The sequence below is a fragment of the Grus americana genome, chromosome 14 (assembly GCF_028858705.1).
Source record: "Grus americana isolate bGruAme1 chromosome 14, bGruAme1.mat, whole genome shotgun sequence".
Taxonomy (NCBI): Eukaryota; Metazoa; Chordata; class Aves; order Gruiformes; family Gruidae; genus Grus; species Grus americana.
In genome coordinates, this window is record NC_072865.1 from 21,889,798 (window position 1) to 21,910,008 (window position 20,211).

Genomic DNA, 20,211 nt, shown 5'->3' on the forward strand with positions numbered 1-20,211 from the left:
AGCTGGGCAAGTTTCAGTTGAGCACTGGCTCCTTTGTGTGCCTCTGATAAGCTTATCTGGGGCTGGGGAGCCAGGCCTGCGCTGGCAGGCGCTGGTTGTGTAACGTTTGTGGTGCTGGGCGCTCTGTGCTCGCCACTGCCCTGGGCTGCACTCGCTGCCAGAGCCTGGCAGGGAACCAGTGCTTGGCTGCAGGCACAGCTGGGCAGGGGAAGGCAGGGCTGAAGCTGGTGCAGGGCAGCAGACGTGGCACGCAGGCTGGCGCAACCTCGGGGATTGCTGCAGACACTTGGGCACAGGGGAGACAGCGCACGCCCCGGGTGGGCACTGCCCTGGGGCTGCACACCCAGCAGGCTGGTGCACTGGAGCAGGTGTCACGTCAAACCCAGTGCATTGTCCTCATGCAGGGCACAGCAGGATGGCTCACTGGCTGAGCTGATGGGAACAGGTTCCCAGCTACAGCTCCCCGTGGTGTCAGCAGGGGGCCTTAGCTGTTTGATAGCTGCAGGGAGCCACCCCTGAGCCGGCCACCCCTGGGCAGGGTACGCTGGGGACCTGCCTGCTACCTGGCCATCAGGCTTGGGCTGTGTACTGAGTCTCCCAAGGCTGGCCCTGCCTTCCAGGCAGCACAGGGGTGGCTGTGGTGTCAGCTGCTATGAGGCAGCTGTGTCGAGTCTGGACCCCCCTGTGCTGTGCCCTGACAGAGCTCCAGGAGCCATAAGGGGAGAAACAAGGTGGGGAATAGCTGCTGGGCAGGACAGGTGTCACAGTCTGCCATGTGGGAAGCCCCACAGTGGCTCCAGAGCCAGCCGTGTCCCCAAGCCATCACCAGGTGCTGGGTCCCACCCCCTGCTCCGGGCTCAGGCTGTAGTGCTTGGAGACCGTGGTGGCCAGGGGCCAGCAGTGCCTGACAGCCTCCTGCTTTTGGCAGGTACCCGCATCATCTACGACCGCAAGTTCCTGCTGGAGTGCAAGAATTCACCCGTGGCCAGGACCCCTCCCTGCTGCCTGCCCCAGATCCCCGGTGTCACATCCCTGGCCCAGTCCAGCCTCGTCAAGCTGGAGGAGCTCAAGGAGCAGAATGAGAGCAAAGAAGCCATGCCAGGTGAGCAGCCCAGGCACACAGCCCCTGCCTATGCGCTGCCTGGGGCATGGGGCTCCTGCCTGGCCTCAAGGGCAAGCGGAGATCCTGGCTCAACCCCAGTTCCAGTTCCTCCCCTCTTTGCCTGCATGTTCTCCCACAGCAGCCCCATCCTAACGCTGGCCCTGTATCCCTCTGTACCTTTGCAGATCAAGACCAGTTTGAGATGGACATCTGAGTTTCCAGCTCCCTGTCTCCAGGCCATGGCTGGGCCTGTTCCTGGGCCTTGTGGAGGTGCTGGCACTGTGACCAGCTGGCTGCAGCCCTCTCTGATGCTGGGGATGGATGTGTGACACCTCAGGCTCTAGCACAACTGGCTGGTGCAATTGCCTAGGAGCTCATGCTTGATCAATAAACACCATGAAACCCCTGTGCTGACCTGGTGCATCTCTGTTGGGACTCAGCTGGGTCCTCAGAGCCCTGGGGAGGGGAGCTAAAAGGAGCTGAGCAGCACCAGGAGCCCTTTGAGGGTGCAGAGGCTCTCCCTCCTGCACTGAGACCCTGCAGGCCGGGGATGGATGAGTGCAGGGCCTCAGTGTCTGCTCCCAGGCTTGGGGTGCCACATGCAGCCTGCCCAGCTGTGGTGGGGGCAACTGGTGAGCCCTTTCTGTGAGCGTGGGAGGGAGCAGCACAGTGCAGTCTGCTTGCTGTCTAGGGTGAATGTTAACAGCCTGGGCTTACGTGACCTGGTGGACATCACTAGCACTGTGATGTTTCTCCCTGGATCTCCTTGTCTCTGAGGCCACCCAGGTCTCTCAGGTCCCAAACTTGAGTCTGGGCTGTGCCAGGATGGGCGGGAGCCCAGATGGGAGCACAGGCTGCAGCACAAACCCTGGCCATGCCAGGCTGCTCTGGGCTGGCAGCGGGTTGGCCTTCCTAGCCAGCCTAGAAGTCCTCAGGGGCTGTCTCCTCCTGCAGAAGAGCTGGGCCGTGTGCCTGCTTCTGCAGGTTGTCCATCCTGCCCCCACTGCCAGAGGGGGCCAGGCTTTGCCAGCCTGCACAGCATTGCTGCCCACTCAACCTTGGGTGATGCTGGGGGTGCTGCTAGGGGTATTCCTCTTCCCTTCATGTCTTGTGGGCTGAGAACACCCTGCCAGGGCGATAGCACCTTGGCCAAGCCTGAAGCTGCCGTGGCCTTGCTCAGGAGTCCTGTAATCCCGCTGCTCCTAGCAGAGAACCAGGACCCATCTAGTGCCAGAACCTCAGGCTAGACTGCAGCCAGGGGCAGGTTAGTGCTGTTTATTAAACATCATGTAGTGAATCGCCACTAAAATGTTGCAATGATTAAAATCTCCTTTTCCTGGGTGAGGAGTGGGAGGCAGAGGAGGTGCCCCGACCCCCTTGGGCTGCAGGGACTCTTCTCCTGGTGGGCCTGGGCTGCCCTGCTCACAGTCCACAGCCCTGTCCCTGCCATCAGGGATCTTCCTGGCCAGGCCCAGCCTCAGCACTGCCATCCGTTGCTGCAGCCACCTCCGCGGCAGGCAGGCTCCTCATCTCAGCGATCAGGCGCTTGACGCCCACCAGCCACTGGCTCACCTCATTCACGTGGTCCACCATGAGCGAACGGTGGATCTCGTCAGCTGCATCCCAGTGCTGTTGCTGGAGCTCTGCCAGGAAAGGGGAACCTGTCAGGGGTGTGGGCTCATCCTTCCTGTGGGTGTGCTGCCCCAGGGCCTGGTGCTGACCCAGATGTGACCTGCCTTGCCCCTCACCTTGCACCAGGAGGTTCATCCTCTTTCTCACTGGGGCTGACAGCTTCCCCTGAGCCCACGCATCCTCCAGCACCGTCAGCCGCCGCCCGATGTCGTCGCACACTTGTTTCTGGAAGCAGAGATGAGCTGGAGGGGGAACCTGCCCCCCACCAGCTCTGGGGAGCCCCCAGGACAGGAGTGGCTCTCCTTGCCCCACAGGCAGCCTGGGAACAGGCACCCCCTGCCTGGCTTCCCCCGGCTGCTACCCCTCCTGTGCCCCTGTAGTGGGTGGGGCAGAGGTGGAGGAAGGGGTCGGGGCCTCACCGGCACCATGGAGCGGCAGGTGTCGAGGGCCTCCCTCAGTGGCACAAGGACCGCGTTGGCAGGCACGCCGCACTCCTCTGGGCTGTGCTCCTCCAGGCATGCCGCAGCGCTCGGCCTCCCCCTCTCTGCCCGCGGGGAAGGGCTGATGGGCCCGAGGGGGGGTGGCCTCAGCGCTCGGGGGGGCGGCGCTGACGGGGCAGCAGGGGCACCGGCTGGGTCCGGAGGAGCACCTGCAGGGAAGAGGCACCGGTGCAGAGCCCCATCAGCCCGGCCCCAGCTGCAGGGCCAGCAGCCGGGCGCCGGGAACTGCATGCTTGTCACCCCCGTTAGTTAAACAGGCCCAGCAGGACAGGGGGGGTCTCGGGCCCCGGGCGCCCTGCCTGTGCTGCCCCTCTGCCGTGCCGGCATTGCCCGGCCTCTGCACCCCTACGGCCGGCAGCAAGGGCAGGTGCCGCTGGCTCCGCTCCCGCACCAACCGCTGCAGTGAAGCGAGGGGAGCCAGACCCAACACCGAGGCTGGGCTACCGTTCCCACCGGATCCAAGCGGAAGGGAGGGGGAGAGGGCCCGGACCCACAGAGGAGAGGCCCCCGCGGGGCCACCAGCCTGGGGGCTGCGCTGGGCCCCGGATCCCCGGAGCACTCCCCCGGCCGGGCAGGGGTGAGGCAGGGTGGGCCGGGGGCTTTGCGGGTGCTGACCTGGTGGGGCCCCCGCGGGCGGAGGGGGGGGCCGGCGGGTGAGCGGGGTTCGCCTGGGACCCCCGGCCTGCGCCTGCAGCCCATAGGAGAACTGGGGGGGGTCGTTCCAGCCGCGCTCCTGGTTCCCTGTGGCAGCAAAGGGCACGGTGAGATCCTGCGGGGCACCAAGGCGACCCTCCCTCAGACACGGGATCCCGGGCCCCTGCGCCAGGATGGGGCTCCCGCACCCCAGACGCAGCCTTCCCGGGTTCCCCACACCGGACACGGCCCCCCCCGGCTCCCCTCACCCGGACGTGGCACCGCAGCGGGACACGGCCCCTCCCCTGCCCCCCCCGCCCCCGCACACAGACCCGCAGGGCTCCCCCCCCCCCCCCCGGCCAGGACGCGGCTTCCGGGGCTACCGGCCCCCCGCGCCGCCCCGCCGGCCCCCCGCTCCCCGCCGGACCGGAAGTTCACCACCGCCCGCGCCCCCTCACCCGGCTTCACGTAGAGCTCCGCCATTCCGCCACGTCACGCCCGACCCCGCCCCTTCCGGCCGATGGGGCGGGGCGAGGCGGGTCTGGAGGGGGCGGGGCTTCCGGCGTCCCCGCCCCGCCGGGGACACGGGGGCCGGGCCGGGGGCCGGGGCTGGGGGCCGGAGTCGGGGTCTCCAGCCCCGGGCCCCGGCCCCCGGCCCGGCCCCCTACGGGGTGTGGAGGAGGGCTCGCCGGACGCGGAAGGCCTCCAGGAAGGAGAAGAGGCCCCGCTTGCGGGCACCGGCCCCTGCCGCCCCTCCGCTGCCCCTGCTCGCCTTGGCCGCCCCGCTGGCAGCGTCCCCTGAGGCCGCCGGCCCGACCCGGCCCCGGCCTGCGGCAGCTTTCGCCTTAGTCCCCGGTGCGGTGGCCACCAGGCACTTCTGGTACTGCACCTGCGGGGACACAGGGCACAGAGTGCGGCCATGGGGTGGGGGAACAGCGTGGCATCGCCGTGGGGGTCACACGCGATGTGGCGTGGCCGTGGGGTGAGATGCAAGACAGCATCGCCGTGGGGTGGGATGAAATACGGCATCGCTGTGGGGTTGGACGCAACGAGGTGTGGCCATGGGACGCAACGCAAGGAGACATCACCATGGGGTCAGACACAACATGGTGTGGCCGCGGGGTGGGGCACAACAGGGCGTTGCTGTGGGGTTGGACACAACCCACCACAGCATGGTTGTGGGTTGGACACGGCACCATGGGGCCAACTCCCTCCTGACCCTGCTGCCCTCCCCGGGGTTGGGCGTCCCACACAGGCCCCCAGCTTTGCCCTCCCCTGTGCCCAGCTGTTGCCTCCTCCTCTGGGTGTCCCCGGAGGGCTGCGCAGCTGGGGGGATGTCCCACTCCCGCTCACCATGCAGGCTGCTTGCACCGCCTCTGAGATGGTGCCGGCGTTGGGCTCGCACCAGAAGGCCGCACACTGGAAGCGTCGCCCCGTGTCCACGATGAGTGCGAAGGTGTGGGCATCCCGGCCCACCCCCAGGAAGGTCACGTACCGCACCTGGCACTCCCAGATGTGTGCTGCCTCCTCATCCTCCTGCGGGGACCCCGTGGGCCCATCCACCCTGGCCATACCCCAGGCAGCCCTGCCACCCCTGCCAGGTCCCCTCTGCCAGGAGGCTGGGCCCCCCATGGGGGTTGCTGTCTGGCCTGTGTCGGCCAGAGCCCCCTGTCCCACTCCCCACCTGCGCGGGGTGCACCCTCATGGCCGTGTCAGACACACGGATGAGGGAGGGTGTCCAGCACTCCCGCCCGGGGCCCCTTGTCAGCTTCTCGATGGCCTCGTTCAGCACATCCATCCCTGGGGAGCAGGATACGCCATCCCATCAGCCCCTGCCCCAGCTGTGGGCACAGTGCAGGCAGGGCGCTGCCAGCCGGCCCCACAGGCAGGGTCTGCCAGGTGCTGGGGCATGGCTGCTCAGCTGCCCCACAGTGGGGGGGGTCTCTGGCGTCCCTCAGCTGCAGCAGGGCTGGCAGGCTTACCCATGGCCCTGGGCACAGGCAGGCTGCCAATGTACAGCGCCTCATAGGTCTGCATCGACTGCCTCACCGCTTCCAGGATATCCACTGCCAGAACAGGAGAGGTGAGGGGACTCCACCATGTGCACCCCCATCCCCAAGAACCCCTAGGACACAGCCAGGCAGGCCAAGGGGCTCTGGCCACTGGGCATCCCACTGCCCGAGGGCAGACTGTGGGCAGGGGGAGCAGCCGGCAGTGCCGGGGGATGGTACCTTGCAGCGGGAGGTCCTCGGTGGAGATGGGCTCCAGCGTGGCGGCTCGTGGCAGCCCACTGCTCGCTATGGCTCGCTCAGCCATGATCTGCGAGAGACAGGGGTCCAGTGCCTCCCTTCACCCCCAAGGCCCCCAGGGCCATGACCACACCCACTGGGGCCCCTGCATCCCACCTTGGAGCACATCTCATGCAGGGCCTTGGCAATGCTCTTGGCAGGCACATTGCAATGGAAGACATGACACTTGAGGACACAGGTGTCCTTGTCACTGGCCACAAAGGCGAAGTCTCTGCAGGGCCACAAACAATCCAGTGAGACCTCGGCATAGGCAGACCCCCCCCCCCTTCCTGCACTGCCCCCTGGCCCCATGCCCCCTTACCTGTCTCTGCAGCCATGGTGACAGGGAGGGAGGAGAGGGGACAGGTTACTGCTGGGGTGCCTTCCTCCCCCAGCAGGCAGAGCTGCCCCCCAGCCCTCAGCTCTGTCCCAGCCCCCAGCACCTGCCATTGTTGCAGCCAACACCCCAGACGCGGATGTTGAGGATGGGCTGGCGGTGGATGAGGCTGCGGTCAAGGGGGTCCACCAGGCTCATGGTGTCCTTCTTCAGAATCATCACCAGGTCCTGGCCCTGCAGAAGGTCAGGAACTCCCTCAGCCTGCAGGCTGAGGTGTCCCCAGCACCCAGCCGATGTGTAGGGACACACCCGTCCCCCCAGCCTGCTCACCCCCAGTGCAGCCCTAGGTGTGGGGACAGCCCTGCGTCATCGTCTTGTCTCGTGACCCCACCCCTGTCCCATCCCCATTCCCCACCCCCATCCCCTCCATCCCCAGCTCTCCCCAGGTACCATTCCTGTGTGTGGGGACAGCCCACTCAAGCACCCCTAGCACTGTCCCCAAGGGACAGCCCTGTCAGACCCACCTGCCCCACCCTTGGGACCACTGCGTGGATGTCCTATGTGGAGAAAGTTGACTCTGCCACTGGTGCTGGTCCCTGCTCCCCCCCAGGCATGTTCCCCATCAGTGGGGACAGCCAGCCTCAGCAGCAGTGGCCTCAGGGTAGGATCCTGCCTGGCAGCACCATCCTAGGCTCTCACCTCACCCCGGTTCTCCACAGAACCCTGGCCCTTGCTGTTGGAGAGCTGCTGGATGCAGTTGTTGACAGCAATGCTGCTCTTGCCAGGTGCCAGGTCCTCCTCGGGGATCTCGACCCAGCCCAGCGAGCGCACAGCAAAGCACTGAGCAGAGACACACGGGGCTTCAGTGTCCAGCCAGCACAGCCACCCCCCGTCCCACACCTCTTGCTGTGCCTTCATGGTCACCCCTGTGCTTGCTCCCATTCCTGTCCCTGCCAGCTGCTGCCTGCCCTCTCCTCTGCCAGCCCCAGCCCACAATGCTGCAGTGCAGCCCCCAGGTGCTGTACCTTGGAGCCGGGCTCCGCGCTGTGCTGGAAGCCATCTCCATGCCAGAGCAGCGAAGTCCTGCAGAGGGATGGGGTGGTGAAGGGATGGCGCCTGCTAGGCAGCACAGACCCCGGGCAACAGCAGACCCCCGTGCCACCAGCTGGGGAGCATCCCATGGAGGTGCCCAGCATGGTCCTGCTGGCTCCAGTGTGTGGGACTGCTCTGGTGGGGAGGCACCAGGGCCCAGCACCCAGTGGTGGTCAAGGGTCAAAGGTGCCCCACGAGTCAGAAGAGCTCATGGGCAGTCCTACCTGCGGGAGAGCGAAGCCATGGGGCTGGGAATGGGCCTGTCCTTTGCCGAGTACTTTGCTGCAGGGGCCTGGCCATCCTGGGAGAGAAGAGGAAAAGGGCGGAGGCAGCAAGAGGGGCTATCAGGAACCACCAGGTAGGAGCCCTCCAGGGCTCCAGGTTCCAGGATAGCAGCGCCTCAGCTTGTGGGCATCCCATGCAACCAGTGTGAGGTCAACATGGGGCCTGCTGGAGCCTTTCAAGAGGCTTAACCCTGGCCAAGAATGGGCTGACCCGAATTTTGGGGTGACAGAGACAGGCCTGCTCCAAGGGAAGGGTGGACTAGCGATGCCCAGAGAGCCCTTCAGAAGGCTCCTGCCAGGGTGTGGGATCCAATACCAGCCCTCACCCCCCTGCCCACATCCCCTACCATTCCCTGGAATGTCTCCTCTCCATCAGCCTCTGGGTGCTCTCCTGGGCTGGTGGTGCATGCAGGGTGCTGCCACTGCGTTGTGCCGGTCGGCACATGCCAGTAGTAGGTGCCCAGAGAGTCACGAATTTTCCTCCAGCCTGGGGGGAGGTTGGGATCCGTCTCCAGGCTCTGGTCGCTCCACAGGTTGTCTGTGCAGAGGGAGAGTGTGAGGGAAGATATGGGGGAGGTCCCCAAGCTGCAGAGCACCCTGAGAAGTGAGCAGCTCTGGGTGCATGGCACGGCCCAGGGCCTGGGGCTGCCAGCCCAGAGCTCCCCCTGCCAGCACGGGGTCCCCAGGCCTCTGTCAACACCTCAGGATGCCCAAGGCTGGTTTCTTCCCAGCTTGGCAGGGGAAAGGGGTTGGTGACAGACCCTTGGGGTCTGGGAGGAGGAAAGCACCCCTGGAAGGTTGCATCTAGGAGGGGTAGATCAACCCCCCTCCTCCCTGCACCCCAAGCCCTGGAGGAGTCACAGGAACAAGCCCATGGTGCAGCACAGCAGCAAGCTCTGCTCCTGGGAATGCAACCCCAAATCCGCAGGGCTCGGTGCACCCATCGTGGGTGCTCATCCCGCGGGGCTGCGCCGCCGGGGGGCTGGGCGCTGTGCGGCCGTTCACCACTCCGCCTCCCGTGCCCCGTGGGACCCCCGACACGCGGGAGGGTGTGGACGGGGGGGGTGGGGGGTGGTGGTGGTGTGCGTGTGTCCCCCGCGACCTTGGGAGGGGCGGGGATGCGGCGCGGACCGGGCCGGTTTTCCCCGAGCACAGGCCGCCGCGGGCCCCGTTCAGCACCGCGGACAGAGCCGGGGCGCGGCCGCCGCCTCACCCCGCCGGCCCCGGCCCCGATCCGCACCGGCCGCGGCCCCGCACCCCGGCCCCGGCCCCGATCCGCACCGGCCGCGGCCCCGCACCCCGGCCCCGGCCCCGATCCGCACCGGCCGCGGCCCCGCACCCCGGCCCTGGCCCCGATCCGCACCGGCCGCGGCCCCGCACCCCGGCCCTGGCCCGCATCGGCCCCGGCCCCCGGAGCGCGGCCCCACCCGCCGGCGCAGCTGACCGTCGCAGTTGACGAGGACGATGGCCAGCATGTAGTCCTTGCCCAACATGGCCCCGGCGCGGCCACCCCGGCCCGCCGCCTCCCCCAGGCCCGGACCCAGCGGCGGCTGCGGCGGGCGGGGCGGGGGCGGGGCGGGGCCGAGGCGGGAGGGGCGGGGCGGGGGAGCGTATGAGCAGGAGCCCCGGGGCGGGGGGCCGGGCACGTCTCGGCGGTGTTCGGGAAGGGGGGGGGGGGGGGGGGCCGTTCGGGTGCCCGACGGGGTTACTGGAGCCCGGAGGGGCAGTGAGGTCTTTCGGGTGTTCCAGTGCAGGAAATGGGACACTGGAGTGGGGAAGGGGCGTTTGGGGACAGGACGGGAGGTTCCCGAGTGCAGTAGCAGGTCCCGGTTCGTTCCCTTCCCCTCCACGCACCCTTAGTCTTCCTCCATTCTTCTCCCTTTCCCCACAGATCACCCTTATTCCTCTCCATCCACGCTTATGCCACATTCATTCTCTTCCATGCGTATTCAGGTCCTCCCATTTCTGCCAGCCTGCAGTCCAACCTCCTTCAGTCAGTACCGAAGACACCTAAATGTGCACGCTGGTCGTCCTCCCCTTCTCACGGAAGGCTGACAGTTTTGCATCTCCACTTTGAGACTTCTGTTTTCCGTGCTACTCTGAGTTGACAATCCTGGTTGATGGTCAGTACCCAGGGACAGAAGCTCTGGAGGCATTTGTTGTACACCTCAATTCCACCATGGAGCTCCACCGTGTGCTGCTAGGGATGAAGTCCTTTCAAGCTACAGGTGCCCGATGACATATTCCAAGGCGGTTTGCTATCCATGGCATGTCCAGACAGTCCATCATGGCCTCTTAACCTTTCCTTCTTCAGAGCCAGAAGCTAGTAGTTCTCGATGCGGCCCGTGTCCTTGAGAGCCTTCCATGCCACCTCAGCTGCCCTGCTTCTTTCCACGCAGTTGTCCACTGAGCTTGCAGTTTTTGGAAGTATGAAATGAATTTTCCATGCCCCTTCCCTCACTTTCAGTGAGGCATTGCCTCTTTGCTTGGTCTCATTCATGTGCTCTGTGGGCTAACATGCCCCTAATTTTGTGAGACACCCTTCCCTCCTGCCCGCATTTTAACGTTGCTCTTGTCTGCTGGCCTAAGAAAGGCACCAGCTGCATAATCCAACTTTGTAGTCATCCACAATCATTTCTGTATCTTTTGTTGGCATCCGCCTTTTTGGGTACAAGCTATTTCTTATTCATCTGTCCAGAGCTAGTGGGATTTCTGAGACCCCATTCAAGCACTGTGTCCTTGAGACATGTTTTGCCTAACCCTAACCCAGGAGGAGTAAGGGATACTTGTGGCTCCCTGTGTTCAGACATGTCTGGGGTGAAGGGAGTCAGAGGGGGTCGCAGGCCTGACCTTGACCCCTGCTTTGCCCAGACCAAGTGATGCTTCCTCTTTTTACGATGCCCAGGAGTGAGCTCGCCCCTACCAGGAACAAGCTTATGGTGACTTGTAACACTGTGGTATCGTCTGCTGCAGTTGTGTCCTTGTCCTTAATTCAACATGCATTTCACTTCCAAACACCAAGCTTGGCTGATCACATGGGAGTCAGCAACCCTGACACAAACTATTCCTACTCTTCTTCCTGTGCAGCAAAGCCCATCAAGGTGACTTAATGATGGCAACTGTCTCTCCTGGCAATGTCATGAAGCTTAAGGGCAATGATAGCCTATATAAGACTTATGGTGGGAGGCAGAGGGAGGAGAATTTAGGGATGACACGGAGCAGAACCTAGAGATTGTATGAAACTTCATATGGGATGTTTAGGGGAACAGACGTAGGAAGGGGAAAGGGAGGGATCAGGGAATGAACAAGCATAGGAAAACAGAAAGAAAAGGGAGAAAAGGGTTCGGTGGCATGCGAGCAGTGGTAGGTATGCTTGCCTGCCTGAGCATCTTGTTTCATCACTGCAGTCTGTCCTATACTCTTATTAAATTACATTTCTTCTGTGTGACTGAGCTCCCCGTTCTGAGTCTGTGTTTTTGACCAGCTGGTGAACCTCAGACTAGACCAGCTGCTCAGTAGGACAGATCTTGATGCCCAGCATGGCAAAGACATGTAGGGTCCAAGGGACTTGAGGGTCTGAGTGCTGGCCACTAGACACCCATGCTCAGGATCTGTAGGTGTGCACACACACATGCATGGGTAGTTGGCCATCTCCCAGGTAGACCAGCCAGTGCACAGGACAGGCAAGACAACCCTGGTCAAGGTGTCCCCAGGTGTCTCTTTGCAAAACCAGGGATGGGCTGTGCCCTGGTTCCTACAGTTCACCAGACCCAGCTACCTCCAAGGTAAAACCCCTTCAACCATGGCTTAAATTGATGGTCTGCTGCCTGAGTCATTTGCCACATGATGTGTCCTAATTTTTTTAGTGCCTATGGGTAAGCCTACAATTAAGGTCTCCATTTTAGAGGCCTGTGGTGTGTTACTTTAATATCTGGCTTGGGTGGGCTGGAGAGTGTGAGGGCAAGGGTATGATTGTCTAATAAGAAACCCATTTCCAACCCCAAAGAAGAGGTAAGACCTTAGCATTGGAAAAGTATATTTTTGGATGTCAGTGCAGTGGAAAAGAGGGCTGCTTTGAGTCCCAGCGAGTCTGTGGAGTGGGGCATTGCACAGCTTGGGAATATAGCAAATGAGGCCAAATGAGCAGGATAGCCTTTCCATCAGGTTGGATGTAAATAATACCCTAAGAAGCTTTATCTTTCATCGCTAATGATTTTAATGTCTTGTTGAATTTTTTTTCAGCTCTTTGGGTGCTTCCTTATATATTCAGTCACAGGGCTGAGATTTCCCTAGGAGCTGTTTCCACTTGCATATGTACAGAGCAGGGACGTGGTGGTGAGGGAGGGGTGTGCCCATGGTTCCATGCCCACATTGCACAGTGCACCCCAGTGTCAGCCTTGCAACCAGCGTCTTGCAGCCCCCGCTTCTCACAGGCCACCAAGCCAAATTAGCCTGGCTTGGTGATGGGACTCAGCGTACTGGCTGCAGCCCTGCATCAATCCCAGCAGTGATACTGTGCCAGGACCTGAGCTGGGGGCGGCATGGAGAGGGGATCGATCTGTCCCTGTTTTTCCTGGACATCATCCAATAATGCCTCTGGGTCTTGCAAGTGAGAATCTGAAGCAGGATTCGCTCTACTGGAGTTTTGCCTGATCTCAGCTCTGCAAAGCCCAAACTCTTCACAGATCCCTTTATTTCTGTTTTCTCTCTGAAGTGTTGGTTTACCTCTTCAAGCAGGTATTGATTACCTACACTAACATTGTTTTGTCTGTTTTCAGGCAGCAGGCAATGCTGTGTGGCTCTGGGGCTGACAAATGTTGAATGCCAGCTGCCTGGGAGAGCCTGGAAAAGCTTTTCCTTGGTTCATAGGAAGCTGTACAAGGAAAGTCCTTATACTCCTCAGGGAAAGGTATGAGATATCTAGTAATTCTACAGCTCTTGTAATTTTCTGAAGATAGAGAGATCTGGGTTTGATTTGTGCTTGAAGAAGAAATAGGGTGGCAGGTATCATTTTTGGTGCTGCGTTAGAGACCAGAACTATTTTTTTTCTGGCCTGAATAATGAAATCCTGGAGAAGGGGCGTAAGATTTCTCCTTGACTTGAATAAAAATTTTATCTGCTTAAGGCAATTATCAGCTAGATCGCTTCACAATATAAGTGGGAATCTCTCAGCACTTCTCTAAATGAGACATAGGAACAAGTGTGGTCTTCCCTTGAGTGTTTCTAGCTGTTTAGATGGGGAGGAAAAAAAAACATTCATGCATATAACACTTATTCCTTAAATGCATATAGCAGGCCCTAGCTAAGGCTGGCAGGAGCCCTCTCTGTCTTGTGCATCTGTCCTAGGCTGTCTGCATGGCAGCTCTGCGGTGCACGCTCCTCTTCAAGAGGCAAGCTTTTCCTTTTTAACTGCAGCACCTTTTGCTCCAGAGCCTTAGGTTATTACTGTCCCTTCATAGCACCGTCCACAGGGCAGATTGCCTGTTTTTCCCAAGGGTACAGGCAGCGTGACAACCCTCTGAGGCTGGCTAGTGGGGGGGTTCTGTGTAAGCCCAGTAAAGCCAGTCTTCTGCAGGAGTGAGTGTGTTCCCTGCTAGACCCTTGGCTAGGAGCAAGCAATAGCAAAAACAGCCCATGCAAACAGGCTGATAATCAGAGGAAAAAAGAAAAATCAAGCACTTGACATTTTTCTTGTGGGTGGTTTGTCCTTGACATGAGTTTTGCAGCATGTTTTCACCAGTAAAGTGACACTTAGTGAGACTTATTTAGGCTACTACTCTCTGCAAGGGACAGGTGCTTTCTCTTTTCCTGCTGTGGGACAGGACCCATCGGTGAACAGGGCATATGGTTTCTTATCTTCTGTTAGTTTATTATACGGTGGGGCTTCTTCAGCACGTGTCACCTCCTCCTCTAGCGACATTCTGAAATCTTTGCCTTCTGGCCAGTCTGTGATCACTTCCAGAATTCCTGGACGATAGGGGCTTCCTATTCGAGCCCGCTGTGTAATTAGTGCAACCCACTAACTCCACGTAGCATCGGTTGCATGATGTGTAGAAGGAGCCCTCTCTTTGAACATCCAGCCCAGCACTGGCAGTCGGGGTGCCAAGAGGAGCTGTGCTTCAGTGCCAATCACCTCTGAAGCAGCTTGAACCCCTTCATAGGCTGCCAATATCTCCTTTTCCGTTGGAGTGTAGCGGGCCTCGGATCCTCTGTAACCCCGACTCCAAAACCCCAGGGGTCGACCTCGAGTCTCCCCTGGTGTTTTCTGCCAGAGGCTCCAGGTAGGGCCATTCTCCCTGGCTGCGGTGTACAACACATTTTTTACATCCGGTCCTGCCTGGACTGGCCCAAGAGCTACGGCATGAACTATCTCTTTTTTAATTTGTTCAAAATCTTGTCGTTGCTCAGGACCCCATTTGAAATCATTCTTCTTCCAGGTTACGTGGTAGAGAGGGCTTACTATCAGACTGTAATTTGGAATGTGCATTCTCCAGAAACCCACAACACCTAAGAAAGCCTGTGTCTCCTTTTTGTTGGCTGGTGGAGACATGGCTGCTATTTTGTTGATAATATCCATTGGGATCTGACACCACCCATCATGCCGCCTTATTCCTAAAAATTGGATTTCCTGCGCAGGCCCCTTCACCTTACTTCGTTTTATGGCAAAGCCACCCTGCAGCAGGATTTGGATTATTTTCTTCTGTTTCTCAGAAACTTCCTCTGTTGAGTTGCCCCATACAATGATGTCATCAATGTATTGCAGGCTCTGGGGCTTCACCCTTTTCCAGTGCAGTCTGGATCAGTCCATGACAAATGGTGGGGCTGTGTTTCCACCCCTGGGGCAGTCGATTCCAGGTGTACTGGATGCCTCTCCAAGTGAAGGCAAACTGTGGTCTGCACTCTGCTGCCAAAGGGATTGAGAAAAATGCAGTAGCTATATCAATTGTGGCGTACCATTTGGCTGCCTTTGACTCCAGTTCATATTGAAGCTCTAGCATGTCTGGCATGGCAGCGCTCATCGGCGGTGTGACTTCATTCAGGCCACGATAGTCTACCGTCAGCCTCCACTCTCCATTGGACTTCTGCACTGGCCATATGGGACTGTTAAAGGGTGAGTGGGTTCTGCTGATCACTCCCTGACCCTCCAGTTGACGAATTAGCTTGTGGATAGGAACCAGGGAGTCTCTGTTGGTGCGATATTGCTGCCGGTGCACCGTTGTGGTAGCAATCGGCACGTGTTGCTCTTCAACCCTCAGCAACCCTACAACAGAAGGGTCCTCCGAGAGACCGGGCAAACTAGACAACGGTTCAATTTCCTCTGTTTCCAAGGCAGCTATTCCAAAAGCCCACCGGTAGCCTTTTGGATCTTTGAAATACCCTTTCCGGAGGTAGTCTATGCCCAGGATGCACGGAGCCTCTGGCCCAGTCACAATGGGGTGCTTTTGCCACTCATTCCCAGTTAGACTTACTTCAGCCTCCAACAGAGTCAACTGTTGGAATCCCCCCGTCACACCAGAAATAGATATCGGTTCCACCCCTTCATAGTTCGATGGCATTAGGGTACACTGTGCACCGGTGTCCACTAGGCCCTTGTGCCAGGCCATCGGATCCACAGAGTCCAATAAACCCTATTGTCCCTTTCCTCCACCTGGCTGGAGGCAGGGCCCCTCTAATCCTTCTCATCATAGTCACTACTCACCTCTTGCAAAAAGGACTTAGAAGTCCCTTCAAGACACATAAGTGCGATCGGGCCTTTCACTTGGTCTGGAAGGCTGCCCGGTGGAAACTGGAGCGGCATTCTTTCTGGAAGAGTCCCTTTTTACAGCTGTCTTGCCTTGTAGCTCATATACGTGTGCCCGCAGGGTTGACGTAGGCTTCCCATCCCATTTCCTCATGTCTGATAAAAAATGCTTTTTATCAGTCTTTCGGCTCTTCTTCAAAGGTATAGTTGTCAGCAAAGCAAGTAGTGCATTTAACCCTAAATTAAACAGTGTCTAGGCACTAACCCAAACATAGTTCTGTCCCCGTAAAGTGGAAAATTCTACTCTATGGATATCATTTGCAGCTCACATACTTGTGCCTGTAGGGTTGAGGTAGGCTTTCCATCCCACTTCCTCATGTCCTCTCTGTGGTCACGCAGGTAAAACCACAGGATGCCTCCCAGTGTGTATGTTCTATATCCCTTCTTTGGAGCAGAAAAACGCTTACTCCTACTAGCTGAAATACTGGTCTGTACAAGTGGGGAGTAGGACATATCCTCTTTGCATTGCTGGACCTCCCAGGACAGTTTCTCCACAGCTGAGATGAAGGAGGAAGAAAGGCTCTCTTCATATTGCTGAAGTCGGCCAGCCACTTCTTCCACTGTGGGTGCCTCTTCACTTTTCCGGTCCCTTACCACCAGTGAGTTGGCGTACGATGATGGTGCATTCCATACAAACTTCTGCCACATGGGTCAGGTTCACTGGACTTCATTGGGTCTGTGGGCAACTGTGCGTTGTCTGGATCATAATAAACCATCTCCTGCACAGCTAATTCCCTCAGATATTGGATACCTCTCTCCATGGTGGTCCACTTGCCTGGCCGACATACGACATCTTCGCTGAAAGGATACCTTTCCCTCACACTTGACAGGAGTCGCCTCCAGAGGCTGAGGGCCTGTGCCTTCTTCCCAATTGCCTTGTCACTGCCCCCTTCCCTAGACAAGGATCCCAGCTGCTTGGCCTCCCTGCCCTTCAGTTCCAGGCTACTGGCCCCATTATCCCAGCAGCAGAGCAGCCAGGTAATAATGTGCTCCCCTGGAAGGCGGCTGAAATCTTTCCGCATATCTCGCAGCTCACTCAGGGACAGGGATCGGGTGATCACTTCTGGTTCTGGCTCTTCTTGTTCTCGTGATGGTCCTGGTTCATCATCATCTTTCACTAAGCGAACCAATTTCCTTGTGTATTTCTTTTTGTGTATAGGGGCGACTGATACTGGTATGGGTTGATCTTTTGGCTTAGCTACAGTGCCTGTTGTGGGGGCCTGGGCAGCTGCGGGGCCTGTGGGTCCACTCTCTCCCTCTGGATGGTGCCATTTACTATCAAGCAGCGTTTGATAGATTGTGGCCAGGGCCCAGCACAGCACAGTAAGTTGTGTCTCCTTAGAATCCCCACAGCATTTTCCTTTCAAATATTCTACCATTTTTATCAGGGTCTTGCAGCTGTTCGGGAGTGAAGCTCCAAACCATTGGGGGTGAGAAGGTCTCTAGATACCCGCCCACACGCCCTGCCAGCCCTGACCATTCAGCCTTGGGGAAGATCCCTGGGTGGTATTCTTGAAACAATTTTTGCTAATCCTGAACAGGACTTGGAAAGCATGCAGGAGACCTAGCAATAGGAATATACTGGCCTGAACATTCCAAGGGTATTCAAAATTCTCAAAAATTGTAACCAACCAAAAGGGAAAAGGGGAGGTGAAAGAGTGGGAGAAGGTATCCCCCCCCCCCGTCTTCCCCATAGATTGGGTGCAATTATTAATCAATTCTGAAAGATACTGACCAAGGTACGGGCCTGACTGAAATGCTACGTACAAGTACCAGCTCAGACTGATGACTGTCGATGATATCTTATCATAAGTCATTATCACACAGTACAACAACATGAGAACATAAACCCCTCCCCCAGAGGTGATAAACAGCACCACAGGGATTACATAGAGTAAACACAGGTTTACAAGCCAGAGCCATGTGACCAAACAGAACATCATTATGACCAGCGACTGTTTCAATAACATTATAAATGCTTATAACAACTTTGTTTTAACACACTTGGGTCAGACTTGTTGTTATCACAATCCCTCGAGCCCCACGTTGGGCGCCAAAAAGGACTGACGTCGTTTAGCCCCAGCCGGCAGCTGAGCGCCACACGCCACTTGCTCACCCCTCCCCCAGCGGGATGGGGAGGAGAACGGAAAAACAATGGCAAAGCCTTGAGGGTTGGGATAAGGACAGTTTACTGGGACAGCAAGGGAGAGGGAAACAATCAACAACAGTACTGATAACAGATATTCACAATGGGTGATAACAGAGAACAATTTACTGATCCAATGACCCACCCACCAGATGCTCAACCCCTCCATGCGAACCCACCCCTGCCCAACTAGCCCCCTTTTATGGTGAGCATGACATCACATGGTATGGAATAGCCCCCCCCCCCGGCCAGCTTGGCTCACCTGTCCCGGCTCCTGGTGAAAATAACTCTATCCTTGCCAGAACCAGGACATCCCTGTATACTACCACTCAGCTATTCACACACAGCTCCCTTTAAAAAAAAAAAAACAACCCCCAAACCCAAGTGCCACTAAGGAGTATTTCGCGGGGAAGGCAAAGGTGAGTAATCCTTCCAGAAGTATAGGCAGCTCAAAGCAATTGTCCTCCTGTCCCACGGAGAGCATCCCAAAAGAAGACTGAGGTCCCCAGACAGCCCAAAGCAAAACATGATGCTGTGGGCAAATCCCAGTCCTCAGCACTTGAATGGTTTCAGAGAAAAAAAATGGACAAGAACAAGAGCCCCACTTGAGGCTCAACAAAGCCGGACTTAACGCACAGCGTGGGAAAACCACAGCCAGTAGATGAACTCAAAGCCTCAGCTCTCACAGCCTCAGTGCTGCGAGCAGCTTCCCTATGCCAAGCGCAGGGATGGAGAAAGAGCTTGTCAAGAGCAACAAGTCCTTTCCAAGGGCTCCACACAGCTGGCACCATGGGAGGGTGCCTTAAGCAAGCTGCTTGTCAGGGACAAGGTCCAGGAGGAGGCTCTTCCATAAATGCCGTTCTCAAGTCGAGTTCCTTGAGAACATGACCTTGCTGCTCGCTCTCTTCCCCTGCAGAGGCTGAACTAGCTGCTCAGGCCATCTCCATTTTCCAGAGAGTCCAAGTCCAGCAGTTTGTAAGCGTGCCAGGTCCTGATGCCTCTCCTGGATGGACCCTTCCCCTGACTCCAGCCCTGAGTCTCCTCAGCTCGCCCAGCTCTGCCTCTGTGCTGCAGAAGACCTTTCCTCAGACGCAGTCCACCCCAGGAGAAAACACAGAACCCAAACCAGGAAGGCATTTTGGGTGAGCACTTCCAGCAGCTCGGCAGCCCCTCACACCCATTGCCCCTTGGCACGGAGGAGACAGCGCAGACCTCAGCTCACCAGGCAGGAGTGGCGAGGGGATGCAGCCTGAAATCTCAGCCCACGGCAGTGTTGAGAAATTCTTTGACCAAACAATGATTAGCTTTGAATTTAAGAGGGCCTATGAGTAATTAATGTGTACGGAGAAGATATCCTACCCTTGAGAACAGAAACATCCCGGCAGGATTGCCCAAAACAGCGTTGATAAGGAAGAACAGCTTGGCCGGACAACAGAGTTGGGAAACATCCAAGGAGAAGAAACTGTCCTCAAAGGCTTGTGACCATAACAGGGACAAAGGAGTGGGGGGCTAACTCCCCAAATGACCACCGGCGACCACCCAAGACCCCCGCGCATGCGGAGTGTAGTTTCGCAACGCCAGCATTATGTAAATGTAGTAGATAGGCAGAGAGGTGGAGACTTCTCAGAAAATGTCTGAATATTCACGTCTTAAGGTATATAAAAGATGAATGTTTGTTTTAGGGTATGCACGACAGGCGAGGCTATCCCCCGTGCATCCGGCACCAAATAAAGCAATGCCTGCTTTCTCATATAAAACCGGAGTACTGGAGAGTTTATTATCCCATATTTGGTGACAGTTTCTGGCAACCCAGGTGGGACCCTGTCTCTGAGACTTCTCGGACAATTGGATGGTAAGATCTCCGGCGCGCACTGAGCATTTTCAGGGAGATCGCTGATCCTCTGATCCGTGGAGGTCCAGCACACAGCCCCTGCGAGTGGTAAGGCATTGCTTTTCTTTATATTTAAGGGTAGAAAAATCCTTGCAGGATTAGGTTATGAAATTCCAGTAAAGGGTTTAATATACGCTAATACGGGGACGCTCGGAGTATACTCACGTGATAAAAGGGAAAATTGCTCCTCTAGGATGTATATTGAAACATTGGAGAGAGGTGGGGGGAGATCCTCTCACTCAGAGGCAGCTTGTCGAATATTGTCAACACTGGTGGTCGATGTATAAATTAGAAAGTGGAGAAAAATGACCTAGAGATGGCAGTCTAATGTCTAATACTATGCTTCAATTAATGTTATTTTGCAGAAGGGAGGGGAAATGGGATGAAGTTCCCTATGTTGATTTATTCTTTGCTTTACAAGATCATCCTGAATGGAGCAGGGAATGTAAATTAACACCGAGAGATCCTTTGGTTCTGGCCTTGGAGGAAGATAATCAGAAACTCT

The 20,211-nt window shown here is 57.9% G+C and overlaps 3 protein-coding genes across 16 annotated transcripts in view; 1 reads left to right on the forward strand and 2 right to left on the reverse strand.

The window, feature by feature from the left end:
• The window catches only part of ANKHD1 (ankyrin repeat and KH domain containing 1), a 116,429-nt gene extending 114,921 nt beyond the window's left edge, over positions 1-1,508 (forward strand). For all 13 annotated transcript variants that reach the window (XM_054841289.1, XM_054841291.1, XM_054841290.1 and 10 more), the window contains 2 exons: positions 929-1,102; positions 1,288-1,508. In XM_054841289.1, the coding sequence (XP_054697264.1) occupies positions 929-1,082 (154 nt within the window). In that variant the 3' untranslated portion in view covers positions 1,083-1,102; positions 1,288-1,508. The remainder of the gene's footprint in view (positions 1-928; positions 1,103-1,287) is intronic.
• An 855-nt stretch (positions 1,509-2,363) lies between these two features.
• SRA1 (steroid receptor RNA activator 1) lies at positions 2,364-4,460 on the reverse strand. 2 transcript variants are annotated; one of them, XM_054841309.1, is made up of 5 exons: positions 4,326-4,460; positions 3,850-3,975; positions 3,160-3,383; positions 2,851-2,959; positions 2,364-2,745 (listed from the first exon to the last, which is right to left on the reverse strand). In XM_054841309.1, exons 1-5 carry the CDS (start codon positions 4,348-4,350, stop codon positions 2,552-2,554), a joined length of 678 nt encoding a protein of 225 aa, XP_054697284.1. In that variant the 5' UTR covers positions 4,351-4,460; the 3' UTR covers positions 2,364-2,551. The 2 variants fall into 2 exon arrangements, with proteins under 2 accessions (XP_054697284.1, XP_054697283.1); XM_054841308.1 differs by having other exon boundaries at positions 3,154-3,383.
• A 71-nt stretch (positions 4,461-4,531) lies between these two features.
• On the reverse strand, positions 4,532-9,439 carry APBB3 (amyloid beta precursor protein binding family B member 3). The gene is made up of 12 exons (XM_054841858.1): positions 9,313-9,439; positions 8,216-8,406; positions 7,809-7,885; positions 7,518-7,575; positions 7,192-7,332; positions 6,599-6,726; positions 6,273-6,387; positions 6,099-6,186; positions 5,850-5,933; positions 5,552-5,667; positions 5,221-5,403; positions 4,532-4,756 (listed from the first exon to the last, which is right to left on the reverse strand). Exons 1-12 carry the CDS (start codon positions 9,359-9,361, stop codon positions 4,532-4,534), a joined length of 1,455 nt encoding a protein of 484 aa, XP_054697833.1. The 5' UTR covers positions 9,362-9,439.
• Between the last annotated feature and the right edge of the window lie 10,772 nt (positions 9,440-20,211).